Here is a 22807-nt window from a genome sequence, read left to right as displayed (position 1 = left end):
TTTGAATGTTCATAAGTGTCAATGATGGTTCAGCTAATTTTGTTCAGGTGACTTTAGCTTTAAAAACTGTGATAGCAGGGGCTGACATGTTGGAATTGATATTGATGCTCTGAAAACGCTTGTTGAGTCTAACCCAAGGCAACACACTTGTGAAATGGCCCCCGAAATTCCATGTCTCTCATGGAACAATATATAAACATCTAAGGAATATGGGAAAACACCTTAAAGAAGGTGTTTGGGTGCCTCACAAACTCTCCAATGATCATCATTTCCCATGTGTGAACATTGCTTCATCTCTTCTGGCATGTGAACCATTTTTGGACAAAATTGTCACTGATGATGAAAAATGGATTCTCTATGCAAATTTTAAATACGAAAAACAATAGCTCAGTCTCAGACAAAAACCACTTGCGACCCCAAAATCTGGGCTCCATCTGCAGAAAGTGATGCTTCATTTGGTGGGACATCAAAGGAGTAATTCATTTCGAACTCATTAATCCACAGCGAACAGCCAATGCCGAGATCTATAATCAGCAACTGAAACATTTAAATCAAGCCCTTCATCAGAAACTCCCTTCACCCGTCAATCGGAAAGGTGTTCTTCTTTTCTATGGCAATGCATGTCTACATGTGGCATGTTTGATGCAACACAAGATTATGGAGTTGGGTTGGGATGTTCTCTCCCACCCACCATATTCTCCAGATATGGCACCATCAGATTACCTTCTTTTTCAATCGCTGCAACACCATCTTAATGAAAAACATATGCAAATGTGGAAGGTGTTAAAGAGAACACCAACATGATTTTGGCTTCAATGCCAAGTGATTTCTTTAATCAGGGCATTAACAACCTGACTGTAAGTTGGAAAAGCATCATCTATAAGAATGGAGACTTTCATTTAATAAATGTTTTGTTTTGATATACAAGTTTTTCGGGTTTTTTCATCAAATAAAAGCAACATTAATTTCTTGACGACCTAATACATTATGTATAATCTTTTATTTCAATGGTGAAATTCTGCTTTATGAGTAAAGATACAATAATCCAGGCACCCCATAGTTAAGAAAAGCAAAGAACAATGAATGGTGAAGAAATCTCAGAATATATATTTATCAAATGTAACATATGGTTTTCATATAGTGCACAGAGTTAAAAAAAAAGAGAATAACGGAAACCTTCAAACTCTAAGCCTAAAGATGACTGTATATGTTCTAAGACAAGTTTCCTTATTGAAAAGATAAAGCAGGATCACTTGGAGTAAGTATATTTCATGGACAGCAGCTTCTGGAACTTACTCCAATGGACACCAAGCAGCAGGTGCATGAGGCATAATCAGATGACATATATGATGAGAAAAGGCAGGCAGTCCATTTCTCAAATTGCCTGTATGACTGGGGAGAACCTAACAAAGAAGGATCTGAAGGTCACAAATTCAAAAAGGAGAGTAACTTTTGAAGTGCATACTTCTACAAGCTAAGTAAGATCTAAGTACACAAGACAGAAAAATCTATCAGGGTCTAGGTAACAATGACCCACAAAGAAGAATGGAAGGATAACAGGAAAAATATTATCTGGAAATACCCACTTCTCAATACAGAAGCTGAAGCGAATCAGCCAAGTATAAATCTAAGCAGTAATCTGGAAAGAAGCTGTTGCTAGTCTCTGTAAAAAAAGATTAAATTTAGTGGAAATGCTGTGCATTGTCAAATATTTACACTTTATTCTTACTCTCTGCATTTTTTTTTGTTAATGAAAATATCATCTGAATTTATGAATTCCAAACCTCCAACAAATTTATAAAAATATTATTCATGTTAACAAACACCCTTCACTTTGGCAAAAACAGGCCCAGAGATTTCAATCCTCTAAGCCTAAAATCATCCTGGTAGCACTTCACTGAACCCTACCCAACAACTTTACATTCTTTCTTAAATAATGTGGCCAAGACTGAACACGCTATTTGGAATTAGGTCTAACCATCACCTTACAGAATGAACTGATGGCATTCTTCAACTTGTCTGGAGTGTTTCTATGCACACAATCTAAAATCCTCTTTGCCTTATTATTAGCTACTAAAATACAGTCCATAGATTTCAGAGATTTTATAATGGCAGTGCCCAGATCTTTTACTTCATCAACTACACTTAGTTTCCCAAACATAGCTATAAGAAACAATTAGCTATAATAACCAATATGCATGACTTTACTTTTATTAAGATTAAAATTCATGCGACATATCAGTCCAACTCATCAACTAATCCAAATCTCTGTACAAAACTTCAACACCTTCAGTAGAATTTGAAATACCTTTTAATTTAATATCATTTGTGACAGTAAACAAAGTTAATTGACATATTCAACTTAAACCTACATAAAATTTACTTGTACAAGAATTACTGTACCAGCATGAATATCTAGATGAGTTCCATGTTTATTTTTTGTCTGTCTTGAGGAATTAAAGGGATATTTTTCAGTGTCATGGTGGTCTTGACAGTAATGTTCCAAAGATTCTAGAAGAGATGCTGTTGATTCTGTTGGACATTCTTTTCGTTTCAGTTGGCGTTTGCTCCATAACAACTTTATATGTAATGGACATAAACTGCTAGAAAAAATTGAAATAAAAATTCACTTTATTTATGTTAGAACCTTTAATTTTAAAATTACTTATTGTAAGACTATATTTCTTATAAACTTGATTTTATTCTTCTTAAACAAGTAGATACACTTATTCACTTTTCTTCAAAGAATAATGGAAAAACAAATCAAATCAGATATCTGGAACATTCAACTCCTCACATAAGTGAAAATTGGAAGTTGAACAAATGAAGTAATTTTTTGTACTGATGTTTAATGAGAAAGTGTGGACTTAATTAGTGTGGCTATTTTATATACAAAATCTTGATTAGAGTTCCCACGTTGCCAAATTCTACTAGAATCAAATTGATAATGATGTCTAAAGGAATGATGAATGCAATACACTGTTACTTTTTTTTTTATTCAAACAAAACTGAGAGTATAAAACAAGGCAGTTGCTATGACTATAGTGCAAGAATTATTATATACAGGTATTTTTTTCCTGCTGATGTGCTAATTCTGTTAGATGTAGTAATCTTTGTTTCTGAGTACTGTTATGTTGTTTTTACTTCAGTTGGTTGGCAGAAAGAACTCTACAATCCTGATTCCAATCACAACATAAAGAATATTTTAATATATACTTGTAATGTACAGAAATAGTGCTTGAACTCAGGACAGTAGCTTATACTAGCATTATGGTTGTTTGTTTGGTATTTTATGGCGCAAAACAACAAGCCTATCTGCACCAAACAACCGGTAAAAACAGTAAAAAAATATAAACTATAGTAAAATGTAAAAACACAGCAAGTTAAAACTACTATTAGCATTAAGTCCTGAAATCTTAGAACTTAAACTGACAAAGAGCAAGATCCAAGTTAACATTTCTCTGTTTGTAATTTATATGCACACAAAGCTTCTGCCACATTCAGTGGCAGAAAATATAAGATACCTAGATATCTGACACAAGTACATATTGATGTCTGTATACTTTTAATTACTGACGTGACCATGTCCAAAAGCAGAAGACACAAAAGGCATGTGCATAGTAGTTATAAGTTCTTTACTTTTAGGTGATAATAACTATTAATAATGAATAAACTTCTCTCACTAAGTGAGATTTTATTGCCATACTTATTTTACAACTGGTGTTAGATGACTGTGGTGATTAACTACTAACTGAAAATATACTGTGGATTTCTCCACTTTGTTGACTTGTATCACTTATTCTAAGTCAGTATGATTTACAATATTATGTATACAGGAAAAAAAACCAAAAACTCAAATAATACAGGAAGTTATGAGAGAATCTATACTACTATTAATCTTTTGTAAGTCACTGAGAAGACTGATAGAATAAGCAAAATATATATGTTATACAATATACAATTTATTTCTTACCTTCTATACCAATCTTAATTTAAAAAACAAACATGTTTTTCCCTAACCATAACTGTTAACATCAATGCCTCAAAAAGTAATGTGTCACAGCCACACACACACATTTTCATAATAGTTAAGGCTGATGCACTAACTATTATCTTCAAGGGGAAGGTAGTGCACCAAAAAAAGTGGTAACACACTATTAGCCTTTAATGTATATGTAGAAAGTATGTAAATAATCTATTGAATAATATATTCTTTATTCTATCAAAATAATAAATTTGCAGTAGTCAGACAATTTCAAGCTTTTAATTAAAGAAAGGCTAAATATTATTAACCATTTTAGTAATCTAGTCATTGAAATCTGTCATGTAATATGGAAGAGTCCTGTAGTTTATTATTAAAAAGAAACAACAGGTGTTTATAGTCCTACAAAGGTGTGGTTCAGGATGCTCTTCGGCAAGTTTTTCAATTCTACTATCTTCAATAATTTTGTTTTATCGAAAAAAAAAAATTTGCTATATTTCATTTTACAGATGATATATATTGTACAAATTTAATCTAGGTCACAGTTATTAACACTAGTTAAATAATAGATATAAACAGTTACTGCAGACACAAAAGTGTTTATGATCATACACTTGAAGCCTATGAAAATAATTCTAAGCAAACCAGTAATTCAGTATTAATAAAATTACAGAAGAACAACAATAAACATATCTGAGTGTAATTTGTTAGTTAATGTACATTGGTTAAAAATCATGTGTTATAAATAAGGACCCTAATAAGTCATTTTATAAGATTTATCAAGTATATTGTCTGTTAAAGTCATTTAAAACTTTACCTAACAAAATAGGAAGACCAAAAAATTCCTTCTCAAGTTGTAGAAACACACAGAAAAAAATTTCCAGACTGCAAGAAATCCACACTTATGAAAAGCTAAAACCCAAATGAAAAAAGCTCATTATTAATTTTTGTTCCCAATTTACTATATTTAATTTGGAATAAATGTATTTTATTCTTGCAACAAAGTACTTTTATCCACTTTCAATAATTCAAGTTTATTGGGGTGCCTCTAAATAAACCTCAAATGATAAGAAAAAAAAATGGTGAGGTATTTTCTTTCAAAAAGTTACAAATTAGCAAAGCGAAACTGAAAATTTAAAATGATCAATTTTTTACTCCAATATTGGGGACCATGATAATGTGGCTATTATAAACATTTTGGTGTAAGAATGAACGACAATAAAAAAACAACCTGTTATTATTATTACAGTATTATGAGTTTTCTTTTTGGATACTGTTACATGTATGAAAATCATTTTTGCAAGTACATCACTGTTTTAAATTCACCTCATAAAATTCCTCAAAAATATTGATCCAAGTCATTTTTCATTTCATCCACCAACAATTTTTTTCTCACAATGGTTTGTTAAGACTCAATACCACCTAACAGTTTCAATGAAAGTAACTCATCAATATATGCCACTCAGTGAACTCTTGTAATATATTTGAATAAGGACACCTACAAGCAAGTGTATATGTCTTCTGAAAATAGAAAAACAGATATGATTTAATACATTAAATGTCTTTTCTAGTCAATATAAATTTGTTGCAAAATGACATGTATCAGAACTACATTTTGCCATTTCGTAGGTATTGTGAAGCCAATGAAAACTGATCACTTTTTGATAGGATACTTAAAACCCCCTTTCAATACAAGATATTCATACATTTAGTTTATAAAGATGTTTATATCAAGGATTTAGAATTTCAAAGATGGAGATGCCCCTTATACTAAATAGCATTGGAAAGGAAAGGAATAGGAATCAACTTGGAGCACCAGAACCATCCAAAAAGAGGCCTGCCAACAAGTCATATTGCAATTATGGTAGACAAAGTGTGGGATCTTGTAACAGGTGAGAATCCAAAAACACAAAAGTCAGTAGCAAAAGCCTTTTATGTGCCCCAGGCAACAATACCTAATATAATCAAGAAAAATCTCAGTCTGGAAAAGCAACACATCAGTTGCTGCATTCCTCAAGCAGTTGGAGAAAGAAACTGGTGTTCATACTATTACGTATGAATAAATACCGATCAGGTTGTTAGAGGAATGCCTGTGAATTTTGTGTGATTGGACTGTTGAAATGGGCACTTGGAAACCATCACCCTTGTACACTAGATGGATATGCTTTGGACATGACAGTCTTACAGTGGAGACTTTTCAATGGAAACTATGCTGCAGGCCTATTGTCAAGAGGCACAGTTGTCAGATAGAGCATGACAGGATGTTGCAACATGGACTACAATGGTGAGGCTCCAAAATCATTATAACATACTTAACTTCTCTATATTTGAATATGAGAGCTGTGTCACATGAATTGTGTACTTGCATGATCTAGTACTCAAATCTGGTTATGTATCTTTTCTTTAACTGTTCTTCACTTCATTTCCAAGCGATAACAATAGACTATTTGGTTCATCTAAGCTATCACATTTTCTACTACCACCCTAATCCAAACTACATATAAAAATCACCTTTTCTTATACCCAACTCTGATATCATCCAATCTCCTTCAGTGTTGCTGCTTTTACCACACTTAAAGGTAAATTATTCCATACATAGACTACTTTATTAGAGAAGTTACACAATGAACTGAAATTGTTTCTCAGTTAGTCATATATTAAACTTATGCCCTCTAGTCATATTGCCTGAAAATGTTTTTAAAACATCATCTGGCTTTATCAGGTATGTGAATGGGCCAGGGAAAATATGAGGTTTAGTTTTGTATTAAAAAAATGCTAATTATTAATACAAACAATTGATTCATATATACAAATGCACAGTAAGTACAATACTAGTATTTCAAGTGTCTTTTTTTTTCACTTCCACTATATTTTTTAATTAAGAAATATTGTATTGTTTTCTTTCTTGAATTTCCTTTTAAATGTAAAAGATAAGAATTTTCATTTTACAGAGAAGAGTGCCTGCTTAAGGGGCAACAGAATCCATAAAAAAAAAAAGTAGTACTCAACAAATTTGAATTTATTTAATAAATTCAAATCTGGCACATATACAAAATATGTAATAACAGTGTTACTTTGCATTTTGGGCCCTTATGATTTCTAATTACTTTCAACTCTTTGAGAGTAGCTTTTCATATTCAACATATTTACAAATAAATAGATCTGCTACTGTATATTTCTATGGAGCTAAAAAAACCATTATTACATGTAACTACACATCCTATTCTGTGCATATATATGGTGAGTGTTGATTATGGGATGTAGTTGACAAGAATGTATATGTATTTATGTATTCTAGAGCTAGGTATCAATTGAAAGAAAACTTACTTATCTTTCTTTTCTGTTTTTGGTGCAGCATTTGGACATCTTCTACCTCTCTGAGGATGTATAAAACAGCACTGTTTAAATGGTGCACTCTTGTCTTCTAAAATGTGGCGAATGCAGTATTCATAACCATCGAGTCTGTTTTGCATGCATATACGATGAACATATTTGCAGAATTTATTCTCCTGTGATAATTTTGTTTTTTCATACTGGAAACTCTCCTTGATGAGCTCATATCTGTGACAAAGAATTAAACTTGAAATTTAGATGTTATTATTTTAATTGACCATGAATACACACAAAAAATTCAAAACTGGCTAAAAAAATATATGAGGTCTCAGATAAACATAAAATTATGCAAATTTCAATTATCTTTTTTTAACTAATTTGTTTACCAAAGTTCTTCCAATAGCAATATTTTAAGTCTGGAAGATATTTTATATTCTTTTAGTCAGTTTGAATGTCATTTTAATCAACTTTTGTTACATAAATACAGAGAAATAAATTTAGGCAATTTTGATAGTTAAACTATGGATTAATAAATTTCACACAAGGCTTAGTTTAAAAAAGTATTTATTTTTTTTTGTGTAAATCAAAACATGTATTTCTTGCAAGGATCCTATGTAAAATGACAACACACATTATTCTTTGCCAACTATAATCCAAAACTAACTACAATCTTAGCCTTAGCAACAACTTCATGTAAGATTTATATTACTGTGATTATTGGAGAGACATAAAAAAAATGAATGACGAAGAATAATATTGCAAATAAACTGCTACAGAAATCTTCTTTTTTAGGCAGGAAAAGAAAGGGAAATCATGAACTATCATTTAAACATAGAATGACATGCTTGCATTATTTAAAAACAAATTACAGCTAATTCTGATTTTAAAAAAAATGCAAGTTATGTTTATCAGAACATGAAAAATATTGTTTCAAAATCAAATGACAAGTTTTCAACAGAGAAATTAGTACCATGTAGAACAGACACCATGATTCAGAATCAGTTGCCTTTTGCTTTTTAATTTTTACTTGTCATTTGTTTCTCAGTAGAGGTTATCTGTAACTGGGAATGTGTAATGTAATGATTAAATGATAGTTTAAAACTGTGCTACACTTGTAATAGTTTATAGCAGAATTGGTTGTCATTTGCTTTTCTATCCTGTTATTTTATTACCACTCTTCCTCAGTTAGTATACATGTTCTGTAGTAGTAGGCAAGAGTTGTTTAATATCAAAATCTATTTAGGCATTAAAATAGGAAAATATATCACAATTTTTGTACACTTATATCAAAAAATGTCTTTTTTATTCTTCATAGAAGCTGTAATCTATTTAAAAACTTTTTGGCCACATAAAAACACTTGCTAGCATAAAACACAAATGATTTTATAATGACAAGTGTGTAACAGATAAATTAACAATTTTATTTACCTTTCAGAACTCTTCTGCATCATAAAATTAGTTTTTAATTGTTGAAAATTTAATTATGGATCTAAGAATCAAGCCTCTTGAACAATTGGTTGGTGTTAGACATGAAGTTTGATGCTCTATTAGTATTACTCACTCACTGAATAATGAATTACCATTTATAAATTCTATAGCTTAGCTCAAACCAATAACATTACATGGTATCATTATTAATTATGAAGAATTATGTTTACAATTACATCTTAACAATAAGGTGAAAAACATACGTTGCTCAATCATGTGCTTATAAAAATGCATGTGTGTAATACTAATAAATACAACTACAACAGTACAAGTTAATACTACTACTTCTAAAACTAAGTTAAAACCCAATGTGTTTACGGATTTACTGTTGAGTTAGTGATACATGAAGAAGGGCATTGCCCGAAACGTTGTATCCATAATTATATATATTAACTCCTTAGTGGTTTGACCAATAACATACTTCTTTTTATATTTTTTTCTTATTTCATACAGACAACAGTACAACATCACAATCCTTTCCTGTCAGTGCTACATTACAGTGTTAATATAAACTTAGGCCTAATGCTGCTCTCGTTACTTTATGCAACTTGCAAGATAAACTACAATTACTATTTTAGCTTAGATGTTTTACTCACTTGGTAATTTCTTGCCCAAAAACGCCTTTCTGAAACCCAATTTGCCTATAATTTAATTAATTCTACTTCAAATATTTTAGTATTGAGATAACTTTAAATGTTGATTAGGTAAGCACAAGACCCAGTTACAAATGAAATAACGATTCCCGCACAAACGGAAAAAATCCCAAACTCGGGCAGTGGTCAGATTATTACTACGTCACGAGCTTTGTAACACCACTCGCTTCTCTCTAGGTTTGAGATTTATAGAACAACTTTAATTAATAATGCTGACGAAATGTAGAAAATAACAACATTGTTGAAACAATTCGATTTTTTTTTATAATGCAAAAAATATTGAATCGTATGAATATGAGTTGTCTTGTAGAAGACTTACTTTTTTCGATGTAAAGAATTACAGAATAAATTAATTTTGAACAAAAAATAAGCCCTGGTTATAGTTCTGCACCATGCTGATAGCGATAGAGGAGAAAAAATAAAGAGATTCGTACTGTTGCGTCAGCGAGGTCATGTGACTAGTATCACGCCACGTCCGTCTCGAACCTTCGAGAATTATCGGGAAACTACTAGATTGGGGGGGGGGGTAGTCTGGTATATATAAGATGGTCACAACGTGACGGGACAATGTGTAGGCAATGAGTAATTGAACTGCAGTCAGAGAGTACAGCGTAATTGAGTATTGTCGAGCACGAGAGACGTTCTAGCGTTTGTTATAGAGCGACTGTTGAGATTAAGTGTATTGGTAAAGTTGTATTCGGAAAGAATAAACCAGTATTATTTAAGAAAGGACTTGTGTCGCTAAAGTTTCGTTGGAACGAATTTACGGAAAATTAACTTACGACTGGAGATGTAAGAGTACGTTGAAACGTTTTTTGAAACTAAATGTATATTAAATTGTTACAATATTGTCACTTGAACAAGTTGAAGCTGTAACTTGGCTCTTGCACTTTTAGTACTAACATATTAGTAAGAAAGATGTTAAATAATTACATTTCTTGAAACGAGAAACCATTGTACTATGTACTGAATTTAAATAACAGCCTGTTGTAGACTTTTAGTTTATTGTTACTGCAGTCAATGGGGAATGTTTATGTTACTTTAGGTTGAAACATCTTAAACAGTTTTATAACTGTTAAATTTGGCTTAAACCTATTGAAATGCATGCCTGCTAATAATGGGGAAGTTTTGAAACTTGAATTGGGAATTTTATTAATTCTTAGTTAGGATTTCTCAGTTTAAAGTTTTTGTTATTCTGAAGCACCTAATGTTTTTCTTATCTACTAAGTATCTTCAATGATTAAAATAAGTCCATCTAGTGAAAGCACAGCCAAGAAAATTTCAAAGTAGCATTACATTAGGTTATTTAACATATATGTCTTAAACTGGAATGTTTTATACTCTTTCATTTTATTGACTGTCAGAATTCATGGGATGATTTGTAAAGACATGATTTTTGAAAGTTATGCAAAATCAGTGTTATTGATTAATATAATATTCCATTTTTCAATAGTATTTAGAAAATTCATTCACTTCTGATGAAAATATAAATGAAGACATTACTAGGTAAGTAACAATTTCAGTATTTAAGTAATAAACATTTTTATTTTACTTAAAAGGGATAACAAGGGGCTATTTGGCCCAACTAGGTTTTCCCATTTTCTACTACCATGCATCTACTTATAGTAATGGCCCCCCTATTCTTCTATCCAAATTTGATCTAAAAACACCAATCAAATCCCCTCTTAAACTCTATCAGTGTTTTTGCTTCTACTACACATGAATGGAAAATATTCCATGGGCCTCAACTGGAGTTGTTTCTGAGGTTTTTCATATCTTAAGCTTGTATTTTTAGTTTTACATGCCAAGAGATTTCAACCTATCCTTGTACAGTAATTCATGTGAACCTGGAATCATCGTGGTAGTTCAGAAAAGAACTATCAAGGTGATTCCAGACTTAAGTGAAACTAAATGAAATATACAAAGTGAGATCTAACCAACCAGCTTCTTATATATTAAACCAGTGACCTCCTTTGACTTGAGCTCACTATTTTTCTGTATACAACTATAACCCCATTTGCCTTATCACTTCCTAATATGCATTGTCTAGAAAGCTTTAGAGACTTTTTTGATAAGTATACCCAGGTCTCTCTCCTTATCAATTTCATCTAGAGTTTACCCTGCAACGCCATAAGAGTGAATAATGTAGTGATAACCAATACTTCAGTAGTATAATAGAAACAGTTATAAAGTTAGGTATATGCATTTTAGCTATTCTTGTTTACAAGTACATGCACAGGACAATTCATAATTCATGTAGCACTTTCTAATCGTCACAAAAATGGGAAGATGATATGCAAGGGAAAAATTTTCTTTGACTGAGACATATATTGTGATACACCAATTAGCCAACATAAGGTTGTTCAGGTATAAAGGGCCTGGATATCAATACTTTCTCAGTACTCACAGCAGAAGGACATGTGTTAAGAATGTTAAGGCTTTGTGGTATATCTAGTTATAACTGAGTTAACCCTAGAGCAATGAGATGGTTCTGCTTAATAACAGGAGATTTGGTTCGGTTACTTATTTCGAAGTATTGTTATATCTCTGAATAACTGAGTCAGGAGAACAAATGAAGTAGACTGAACACCAAGTGAAATATGAAATGAAAATTATTTATTATATCTTGTTAAACATAAAAACAGTGTGTGTTTGTATATTTTTTTTATTGACATGGGATGATTGCTTGTACTGGATCTCCTATACTCAACTAATCAAGCTTTATCCATACACCAGACTTACTAAATCTAGCATTCCTTAGTTTGCAAGAAACATCATATTTACCCAGAGTGACTGGTGCTAACCATGTGCCTGATCATTCTTATTAAAACATAGGCAATACCATAACCTTGAAATATCATCTGAACTACCATTGAAGGACATTAATGTTGATGTCCTTTCACACATGCAGTATTTCAGCAACATATTCCATGGGCAAACTAGGTAGTATCTCCTTAAGAATAACAAAGGAACAAAAGCAGCTAGAAATCAACATAATGGCTTTCTTAACCACATGTTATATGAACCTGCGCATATACAGAATAAATACTATAATTAATATTACAAGAAGGTAGAATTGGACGATGTGTTCATATACCACAGCTTTACACTTGCTGAGTTCAGTGAGCAAATTTTGCTGTACAGCAAAAGGGGTAAGACTATTGCAACAGCTACGTCCTGTGCTAGTAAGCACCCTGACATAGGCACAATTACATAATGAATGGTAATCATATTAGTGGAATGATTCCTCCAGACTGGAAGCATAGCAGTTGACATTATTGAACAACCATCTGGTGGCCAAATAGTACAAAATAGAATGGCTCTGTATTACCCAGTTTTTCTTTTACATATCATGCTCTGTATAATCTCTAGTTCTTACAATGTTATGCAAGTTATGAATTGTTCTGTATATGTGTGTAGTAATTTAAAAGGACTTATCAAATTTTTCATTTTGTTTTTTCAAGATGTTTAATTTTATATTTGGAAACAATTACATGAAAAGAAATCAAAGAAATATCTAAGTACTAATTGTGTATTTTTCATTCTAAGTAAAAAAATCTAATTTGTAGGGTTGGAATTTCTTATAGTATTTATACTTTTAAGTCTTAAAGTCAATGACATTTCACATATGTTATGATATCTGCCATATTGCCTGAAAAATTACCTTTCCTAACATAGCAAATGTTTTCTTATTTGTTTAGTGATTAGTTTTTCTCTTGGATATTTTTTCTAGTTATAAATTATATCTGATAGATTTAGACACATTGAGTTTTCCGAATCTGTTATGTTGGTTTGGTGTGACCCTCACACATAGTGTAACAAGTAGTTGAAATTTATCTTTCATTGATTCTACTTACTCACTTGTGTGGAAATGTGTGTAACACTGACAAATAATGTTTTATAGAAATGATATTTTGCCTTACTTGAGGCTTGAACCCAGGACCTCCAGCTTGTGTTAGTACTCTTCCAACTGAGCTGTCAGGGCAACAACCCCAACCAGACAACTACTATCATAATTATTAGATATATTTCTCACCCACTTGAACAAAATTTGTGCTTAAGCTTTCAACTCAACAATCATACAAGCAACCAACACAAACAAGACTTGAGCCACCTTAACATTCTATTAGTTTTTTTTTTGCTATTAGCAACAGAGCACTGCATTAATGACTTGAGCAACTCATCCACTACTATTTAAAAATTATTTTCTTCATTCATGCTAGTGAGTGGGTTTCTATCTATAAAATGTGGGATCCAAATTGTGATAATCCAAATGCATTATCTTACACTTAAAATAATTAAAGGTCATTTGCCAAGTATTTGTCCAGTTTACCAATTGATCCAAATCATTCTGTAATACCTTAACATCCTCAATACAGTTATAAGTACTTAAGAATTTAATGTTATCAGTAAACGTTACTGATTTAATAATTGTGCCTATATTAATATCATTAATACAGTTGTTCCCAAACGTTTTTCACTGACTATACCCTGACCCAGTTACCTTAATTTGTATGACACCCCTGTTGCCACATGCAGTATTTTTTTGTAGAGATTTTTTTTATGTTCATAATCATTCTTCATTTGGTGAAACTCTCGCGACACCCCAAGCAACTTGCCATAAGACAAGTTTGGAAACCACTGCACTAATGTAAATAATAGAAAGCAAAGGCCCAAGCACAGACTACTGAGGCACTTTACTAGTAACAGTCTGACTGGACTCCCTTAATAACAACTTGTTGCTTTCTCTAATCCAACTATCTTCCAATTCAGTTAAGTTACTAGTTTTTCTCCAATCCCTACCAATGTGATTCTCATAACTAATCTTTTGTATGGCCCCATATTAAAGGTTTTTTTGCAAATCTATGTTCACCAAGTCTACTACATACTTTCCATCATCCAGATAGCATAGAACATCCTCAAAAAAAGGGTAACAATTAAGTGGGGGAAGATTTCCTTATAGTGAATCCATGTTGATTTTCTTTTATCATATCATATTTCACTAGATGAGTTTGTAAAACTTGTTTTATCTGACTATATAGTGTTTCATAGACTAACTGGTCTATAATTTCCAGGGCAATTCTTAGAAATAAGAGTAACATAAACACAATTCTTCAGTCCTCAGGGAAGTGCTCTTTATTCTATTGACCTGCCAAAAATGAGATGGATAGAGACTTGCATATCTGATCTTTAACCTCCTTTAAACTCTGAAAAAAAAATTGTCTGGTCAGAGTGCTTTATTTTGAATATCTCAGTCTTTCTTTTTAACACCATGATATTCATAATTACATGATTTAGGTCATTCCAAGTATTTTCCATAAAGTCCTCAGTGTTAGGAATATTGCTAACATTCTGTTTTGTAAAAATAAAAGAAAAAAACAACATTTAAAACCTCGATTACCTCATAATCTTCAACAAAAGCATTGCTATATCAGCATTCTAATATTTTGATTATCTTTAACATACTTAAAAATATTCTTGCTGTTAGCTTCAACATTATCACACAACTGTTACTCATGAGCCATTTTGGATTTCCTTATAATTATTATTTTTTTTTACAAAATCCACAGGTTTTTCTATAGTTCTATAAATCTTCCATTCTATCTGCCAATTTTAATCTCTTAGACTAATCATTTATCCTTGACTTTCTCCTTTATATCCTTAGTAAAACAATAAGATTTGATCTTCCCTGCTGTCTTTTGCCTCATTTTTGGAACATGCCTATCTTGAATTAAAAACATTTCAATTTATTTTTAAATATTTTCCAAATCTATCCCACATTGCCTTTTTTACTTGTTATCTCATATCACTAATGACAAATCTTGTATTGTGGATGCAAAATTAGGAACTAAAATGTAATTTCCTTTGTCCCAACATATTGCAAAGTGAATCAAACTTAAATATCCCCCCTTCAACTTTTGCAACCATATTTTCATTACTGGTTAACAATAGATCTAGAATGTCATCCCCCCCCCCTTCTACCAGGTTAGCTCTCTGATGACCATTTGGTATAGAAAAACAACCTAACTCACTCAAAGAAATCTCCCTTATTACTTGACCCCACACAATCCCAATTACTGTGTTTAAAATTAAAAGTTTTCCATAATTATTGCATCAGTATATTTATTAGTAACAACCCTGAGCTTGGGTTCCTTACCTTAGAAAGAACATTTAATTGTTGGAAAGGGTTCAAAGGAGGGCTACTGGGATAGAAAGGTTGTCATACAAGGATAGGTTAGGGTTTCTAAAATTGTTTTCTCTTGAAAAAAGAAGAGTTAGAGGTGATCTGATTGATATGTTTAAGATTATTAAGGGAACTGATAGTGTTTATGCATCATCTTTTATGTATTTAATGATGAGAATGGTAAGACTAAGAGACACAGATATGGATTTTGGTAGGGTAGGAGTCATCTTCAGCTAAGACAGCTTTATTTTTGTAACAGAGTGGTTGGTCTTTCAAATGAATTGGGTTCAGATGTGGTAGATGTAGTTAACTTAAAGAAGTTAAAGGAAGGTTTGATGAATATTTGAAGGATAAGGGCTAGCTTTGAGTGTTTTATTTTTATTTTAGAGTTTAGTTGTGGATGGGACAGCCTAGGTGGACTAACAGGCCTCTTTTTTGTTCTTAAATTATGAATATCATTATACAATTTTTCATTAACATTTCCATCTGATGAGGTGGCCTATAACAATTGCCATTCAAATTAAGCAGACTTAACTCTGAAATAATGAAAACCTTTCCTTGTCAAGTTTGAATTCATTGATTCAGAATTACTGATTGTCCTTTATGTATTTGTATACTATATATATGTCACTTTTCTGTACTCCACTCTTCCACTTTCCACATGATTTATTTTGCATATGTCAGTGGATCTTACATAAGCTCTGCTTTCCTACCATAAGTTAGATTTCTCTGTTGACAGCCTTGCTGTTTGATTTTGTCACTTTGTGTACCTTTGTTGGACTTTACTTATGCTGAAAACCTATAAGTGGGAATTACCCATTGGATGATGTACTTCAATACAATCTGTTCTTAGGTATTGAGAATTTGTATTTATATCAGTTCATCCAGTTACTACTCTTGCATGTTACTTGACTTCTGTTTTTGTCCTGGGCAACACATTGCTATATCTTCCAACACCCCTGTTCACAGATCTCAGAGTGTCTGGGGTTCTAATATTTTTGAATATACATAGCAGTTTGTGTGCATATGTATGTATATCAAAAAACAATAATAATGTGGGGCTGTTGCTAGTCACACATACCTCTTAGTCCCCATGCCACCTTCTATGAGAGAGTGTTGCTCTTTGGAAGTAGACAAAGGGTGCCATCAACTGGCTGATGATGCTTGATTAGGTATCTTTTCTGTTTCCATGTGCATGTCCTTGCATAGCATTTAAGATTTTGCTTGATGTCTCCACTCCAATAAGGATGGGGTTCATCCATATTTTTTATATATTTTTTTATACCTTGATGTCCCATTGCATTGTCCTTGCACTGTTGAACCTATCCTTGGAGTATGCTTGGGTCTTTCTCTGTTCCCTGCTGGCACCCAATAATTTGGCTAAGTTATGACTCCCTAGCCATTTTAAATGTGGAGTATGTCCATTCATCACATGTGTGTGGACTACTCCCACAATAACTTTCCACTGCAGGAGCAGGGCATAGTATTCCTCCTACCTATTCATGCCACTACCTGTATTCCTTTGTTGACTCTACTGGTGTTATATACTATTACCACTCACAATACCGACCCTGTGCCACTATCAACAAGGGCATCATGGGTGAAGGGGTTTCACTTTGAGAAGAATGCTTTCCTTCTGAGTGTCCTTCAGGTCAAACATTTTTTTTTTTGTAAGGCTGGCTTGCTCCATTCATTCTTCCTAGACTGCAGTACTAAGAATTTATTTCTTGTTCTGTATTCTGTACCAACTTTTCTTGGCTACAATTTTGCAGTCCAGATATCTTTTCTACCTTCCCTATATTTGTGGTTCATTGTTTAATTCCTCCTTTAAAGTCTAGGCATTCTGGTTTTTCAGTACTTCAGAGGCAAGTCTGCCTGATTTGAATTTTACATTTTTAGAATTAAAATGAATTTCAAATGAAATTAATTCTGAAAAACTTTTTCTCCTGCTTTCACAAAACCAAATTTTCAACATGATTGCAACTTTGAAACAAATATAACATATGGCAGGAAAGCAAAGCTTATGTAAGATCCACTGATATATGCTCAATGAGTCATGTGTAAGAGTGGAATAGAGGTAAAAGACACATGGTTTGCAAATATGTAAAGGACATTTGGAAATTTTAGTCACATGAAAACATGAGTTCAAACTCAACAAGGAAAGGTTTTCAGTATTCAGAAAAATGTACGTGTTTTAAATTTCTTTTTAATTCTAAAAATGTAAAAGTTAAAACCTTTCTACAGCTGCAACTCCTGATTGTAACCCATATAGATTCAACCTACTGGTTACCATCTTTTTATGTTTTCATTCCCAAAAGGATGCAGTTCATTCTTTATATAGAGAGACACCATTCCTTCTTTTAAAATGTGTCACTATTAAATGACTTATAACCTGGAATTTCAAAAGAATTCCTATTATCAGTATTTATCAAATCCAGCCAAGTGTCAGTAATTCCCATTATATCATAGTCTTCCATTTCAGCTTGAGCCCCAAACTCATCCATTTAGTACATGACACTCATAACATTTGAATAATAGCAACTAAGCTTATCATTAAAATTGACAAACTTATCTTTAAAACTGTTATTTAATTTGTTATACTCTGAATATTTTTCCAATCTCCTTATTGCCCTAGCTATCCTCTCAATTTCTTTAGTCTCAATTTCCCAATCTACTTCTCCACTATGAAAGTTTAGATTGTCTTTAGTGTATTTTTTTTAGATCTTTCCTCAGTATCCTGCTACCTAGTCTGTTTAAAAGTGGAGCCCATCTCTAGCATAACATTCATCATGAAAACTACCTCACAGGTTCAACAAGCCCACCTGTTGCTTTGAGCATATCCTTCAGTTTTTTTCATTCAAGCCTTGAATCATGCTAAGTAATTCATTCTTGCACCTTGCCTGAGGAAGCACTCACTAAACATTTGGAAGCACTCCCAAAAGTGGTACTCCCTAAACATTTTCTAACAGAGTTAAAGAAATTCTGGAATATTAATTTCAATCTTTTCATTAATTAATGAGTTAAATGTTTATAAAGATCTGACATTTGTCTCTACCATGTTATTTTAGGTATGTGTCATACTTTAATTGGTATAACTATTGTCAATTTGTCATATGAGTTTTTCTTGGTTCTTGAAGTCTTGCCCAGATGACCTTCTTCTAGGTTTTTATTTAGTTGTCTTACTGTTATTCTGACTTGTCTCATTATTATTTTTATTTTTATGTTTTTTTTGTTGTTTTTATTTGCTAAAGATCATCATTGGTTTTATGCTTCATTTCTACTTCTCCATTAATTTGTCCTTTGGTATTCTCATGTTCTACCTTTACTGTTAGTGTGTTGAATTTTTCATGTGCTTCAGGTTGGAATATGATTTATCTTTCTTTTTTATAATTGTTATAGATCAGTTTGGACATCTGCCACTCAATTTGATTTTTTGGGACCTGATAAAAGCTACTCTACCTATGCATATTTTAAATATTAGCATGGCAAATGTTCTGATATTTAAAACAGTTCTTCAGTTTTTACTTATAAATAAGTAGTATAAGTCTGTGGATGATTAATTTGTAACTTGCAAACTTTTATGATATGCTGTCTAATCTACATTTCTTATGTGGTAGTAATCTGAAGGCAAAATCTAATGAGTCCTCTCCACATACTTATAATTTTTTAACAGCTTTTCATTAGTGTATCTGAATACCTACATGTGACTAGGGCATGTAAGTCAGAATTTAACTGAGTTTTTGATTTCATATTTGAAATTGCTGTATGCTGAATTATATTTCTAAATTACAGGGTTTGTACAATTTTGAAAGTCTAGAAGTTTTAGGTTGTGTTTTCTAGGTCTGGAAAACTATGGAAAAATGCAATGTTGATACAAAGGTGAAGAAAATGTATGAAATGTATAATTCACGTACATATCAATTGCAAAAACAACAACAACACATTATATACAAACTCCTAATGACCAGTACAGTATATAAATGAGCTTCAAAATTCCATAGGGTATCTAAGGCACAGTATCAGTTTTTTTTAGTTTTTGTTTTACCACTTAATCTACTGCCCATATATTTTCAACACAGTGATTTGTTCATGAAAATTTTTACTTTAGTTAGTGTCTAAAAATGAATGTTGGAAAATGTGTGTATTCCAAATCATGGAGTTGTATAACTTTAAAGCCAGAGTTGCTCCTGATCCTGCTTCAAAACAAAAAGTGAATCATACTATATATCAGAAGCCATTTCATGTTTCCAACATGGGAGAAGTAGCATTTATGATCTACGTGGCTGGCAGAAAGCATTAAAAGTCGATGAAAGTTAAAGCTTGACTGTTACCAAATGTTGAAATTTTTTTTTCTTCATCGAACTTGGACAACAGTTAAAAGTAGTAGGAATTTGTATTTTGAACTATTTTAAGAAATGTTATATTGTTTTTATTTAATCATTTACATATCTACATCTATATTCTAAATATAGATATTTTCTAATTCCACACTCTTTCCAAAGAAAAGTTAAACTAATTAGCTTGAAAATCTAATGTCTAAATGTAAATGAATAATGTGTAAAACTAGAAAAAAGTGTCTTCATTTATTTATCTGTCCTGCATGTTACTCATGCTGTTACTTTGATCTTAAACATGTCATGTATGAGGAAATACTGCTCAGTTTTTGTACTGTTAACTATTGAATAAAGAGAATCAGGATTTTTATTTCAGCTTTGTATTACATGTTGTAGTTTAAAGATTTTAATGTAATTCTTTGATATTCAACAGATTGTTTCTTGTCACACTATGGCTCCATTCCAGACTACATTTACTTCATCAGTTAGAAGTTTGTGAGTGAAAACAATCAATGATAATCATTACTCATTCAAAATCTCTGAAAACGTTAGCAATCCTTTTTTCACAAGATGTACCTGGCAGTACATTGCTTCCAAATTTGCAGGTGGAGAACAAAAGTCAGCATATCTTACTACCTCTGGTATTATCAAAGATGAAGTCAGGAAATGACTATGTGCTGTTATTAGATGAAAGCCTGAATTCCCATGTGCAGCCAAAACAACTGAACTTGAATGTATGCTTCTGGGAAGGAAGCTATGTATCTTCTTGGTTCTATACATCAGTTTTTTGGACACACATCAGCTGGTGGTTTCATGAAAAAATGAGGGACTGTGTTGACAGTATTGGACTCTCTGGCATTCCTCATCTTTTAGTTGATGTTCCAATGTAAACTGGAAAATGTACAGCAAGGTTGCCTCAAAAATATGAGAGGAAACTAACCACAAACTTCTGAACATAGGTAACTGTGACTTCATATAATGCACAACACCTTTAGTTCTGGCAGATAAAATATGCATTGGGACATAGAACAGACTTTGAGTGCACTATATTGGCTTTCAAGAACTCTCTAGCCAGGCATGAAGACTTCACTAGCATAATTGGACCTGTTTTAAACACAGAAGGCTAGGAAATTTGCAAGTCTTTGAGAGAGCTGTAGAGGTTTGGTCACACTTGTAGTAATATGTTCCTAGTAAAATCACACAAAAAAAATCTTTAAGTGTTTTTGAAACAAGTTGTAAAGGTCCCCTGTTTATGGTGAAAGCTAACATCTTGTCTATCACCAGAGATTTTTCACACCTTCTTGGAAAATGCCAAACTGACATACCAATTTTTACATTCATGTCCAGTGATCTTCATAAAACAACAGTGAGCTTGATGGATTACTTTGTAGAGGATTATACAATTTAAATCAGCAGCTTCTGCTTTAGAGGTACTAAAGATTAATTTGAATGGCTCATCACACCAGAAAGATATCTCAAGAGTCAGCATAAGTTTTTTGGCCAAGAACCAACTCAAGGACCTGAATTCAGTCAAAATAAATTCATACAAAGAGGTATTTGCTGTCAAGGCAAACAGAAAAAAATTTCTTGTGTGGGAATTTACAAAGTTGCTCAAGAAATTTCCTTTTCATTATGATCTTATTGGGAACCTAGCTTGGTTGTAACTCTACATAATCATGAATGAGCCAGAATTTTGTTTTCAACAGCTGAAATAACCATTATATATTTTGAACAAATCCAATGAAGTGAAAGAAAACAAGTGTGATGATGTTATTGAATAGTTCTAAGACTTTGACAGCTTTAGTGTTGCCAACATATACATTTGGTTGTCCCAAGCATCAGAAACATCACAGTTTTATACTTTTATTTTTCATTCAAGCATGACCATTGGTGAAGAGGTCAGGCCTATGGGATGTGAGTTAAACATTTTACTGCTGTTTCATGGGTAAGCCTCCATTGAAAGAGTTTTCTTAACAACAAAGAGATTATTGTTGAGAATATGGCTGAGCAAACTGACTGTTCAGAGGGTGATAGATCATTTGAAGAATGTTAGTGAGTTGATAATGTTTCAGTTTCCAGTTTCTGCTAGTTAGAAGTATTAGGCATACCTAAATGAGGAGAAACGAGAGAAAGAAGAACAGAAGAGAAGTGAGGAGAGGAAGGACAAAGTTGTTGCTCAGAAACAGAAACAAAGAAGAATAGAAACAAATGTAGCAGCACTTTTGAAATCAGCAGAGTTTGTGGAGAATGTGGAGACTACAGGACAGATGTCGCATTTCTAAATCTAATGCTCTAAGGAGGTCAGAAAAAGTAGCAAGTGGAACATAAATTACTTGAAGAAGAGTTGGACAGCAAACTACAGGAAATAAAACTAATGGCTACAAAGGATTAAAGCAGCATGCATAGCATTCAGAAATAGTGTATACATAACCTAAAGAAAATTGGTTTGTGCTTTTTAAATACCTTATTTATATAATGTTTTCTTTTATAATACCTCATAAAATCATTACTTTTTGGACTGTTTGATTGTTGATAGATTTTCTTCTAGAACTTCTTATAAGCTAAATAAAGTTTTATTGTGCTTGTGCAAAGTAAAAATTTTGCATAGAACACTTTAAACATACTTAATAAATTTTTATGAATTTTGTTTACAACAAAAGTAGTATATTTACAATTTTCATATTAACTGAGTGAAGTATAATCGAAGTATGTGTGTGACAATCGTAAGGTATTCTTTATATAGCATAAAACTAAATAGATTTTATCTTACTCTGATGTCATGCTAGCATTGTATAAGCAGTGAATGGAATATGTTTGATTTCATCATGATAGA

At 32.1% G+C, this 22807-nt stretch overlaps 1 protein-coding gene and 1 long non-coding RNA gene across 2 annotated transcripts in view; one reads left to right on the top strand and one right to left on the bottom strand.

Annotated features, from left to right (window-relative positions):
• The window catches only part of LOC106462930 (KAT8 regulatory NSL complex subunit 2-like), a gene marked incomplete at its 5' end in the record, with an annotated part of 33121 nt that extends 23666 nt beyond the window's left edge, over window positions 1–9455 (bottom strand). The window contains 3 exons of the mRNA XM_013922897.2: window positions 2404–2603; window positions 7310–7543; window positions 9400–9455. Of these exons, the coding sequence (XP_013778351.2) occupies window positions 2404–2603; window positions 7310–7543; window positions 9400–9455 (490 nt within the window). The remainder of the gene's footprint in view (window positions 1–2403; window positions 2604–7309; window positions 7544–9399) is intronic.
• Window positions 9456–10053: 598 nt separating this feature from the next.
• On the top strand, window positions 10054–22500 carry LOC111086641. The gene is made up of 3 exons (XR_002611376.1): window positions 10054–10254; window positions 10910–10962; window positions 20408–22500. It is a non-coding gene; the product is annotated as an uncharacterized LOC111086641 (long non-coding RNA).
• The last annotated feature ends 307 nt before the right edge of the window (window positions 22501–22807 follow it).

The sequence above is a fragment of the Limulus polyphemus genome, unplaced genomic scaffold, assembly GCF_000517525.1.
Source record: "Limulus polyphemus unplaced genomic scaffold, Limulus_polyphemus-2.1.2 Scaffold1284, whole genome shotgun sequence".
Taxonomy (NCBI): Eukaryota; Metazoa; Arthropoda; class Merostomata; order Xiphosura; family Limulidae; genus Limulus; species Limulus polyphemus.
This window is presented reverse-complemented; position numbering and strand designations above follow the sequence as displayed.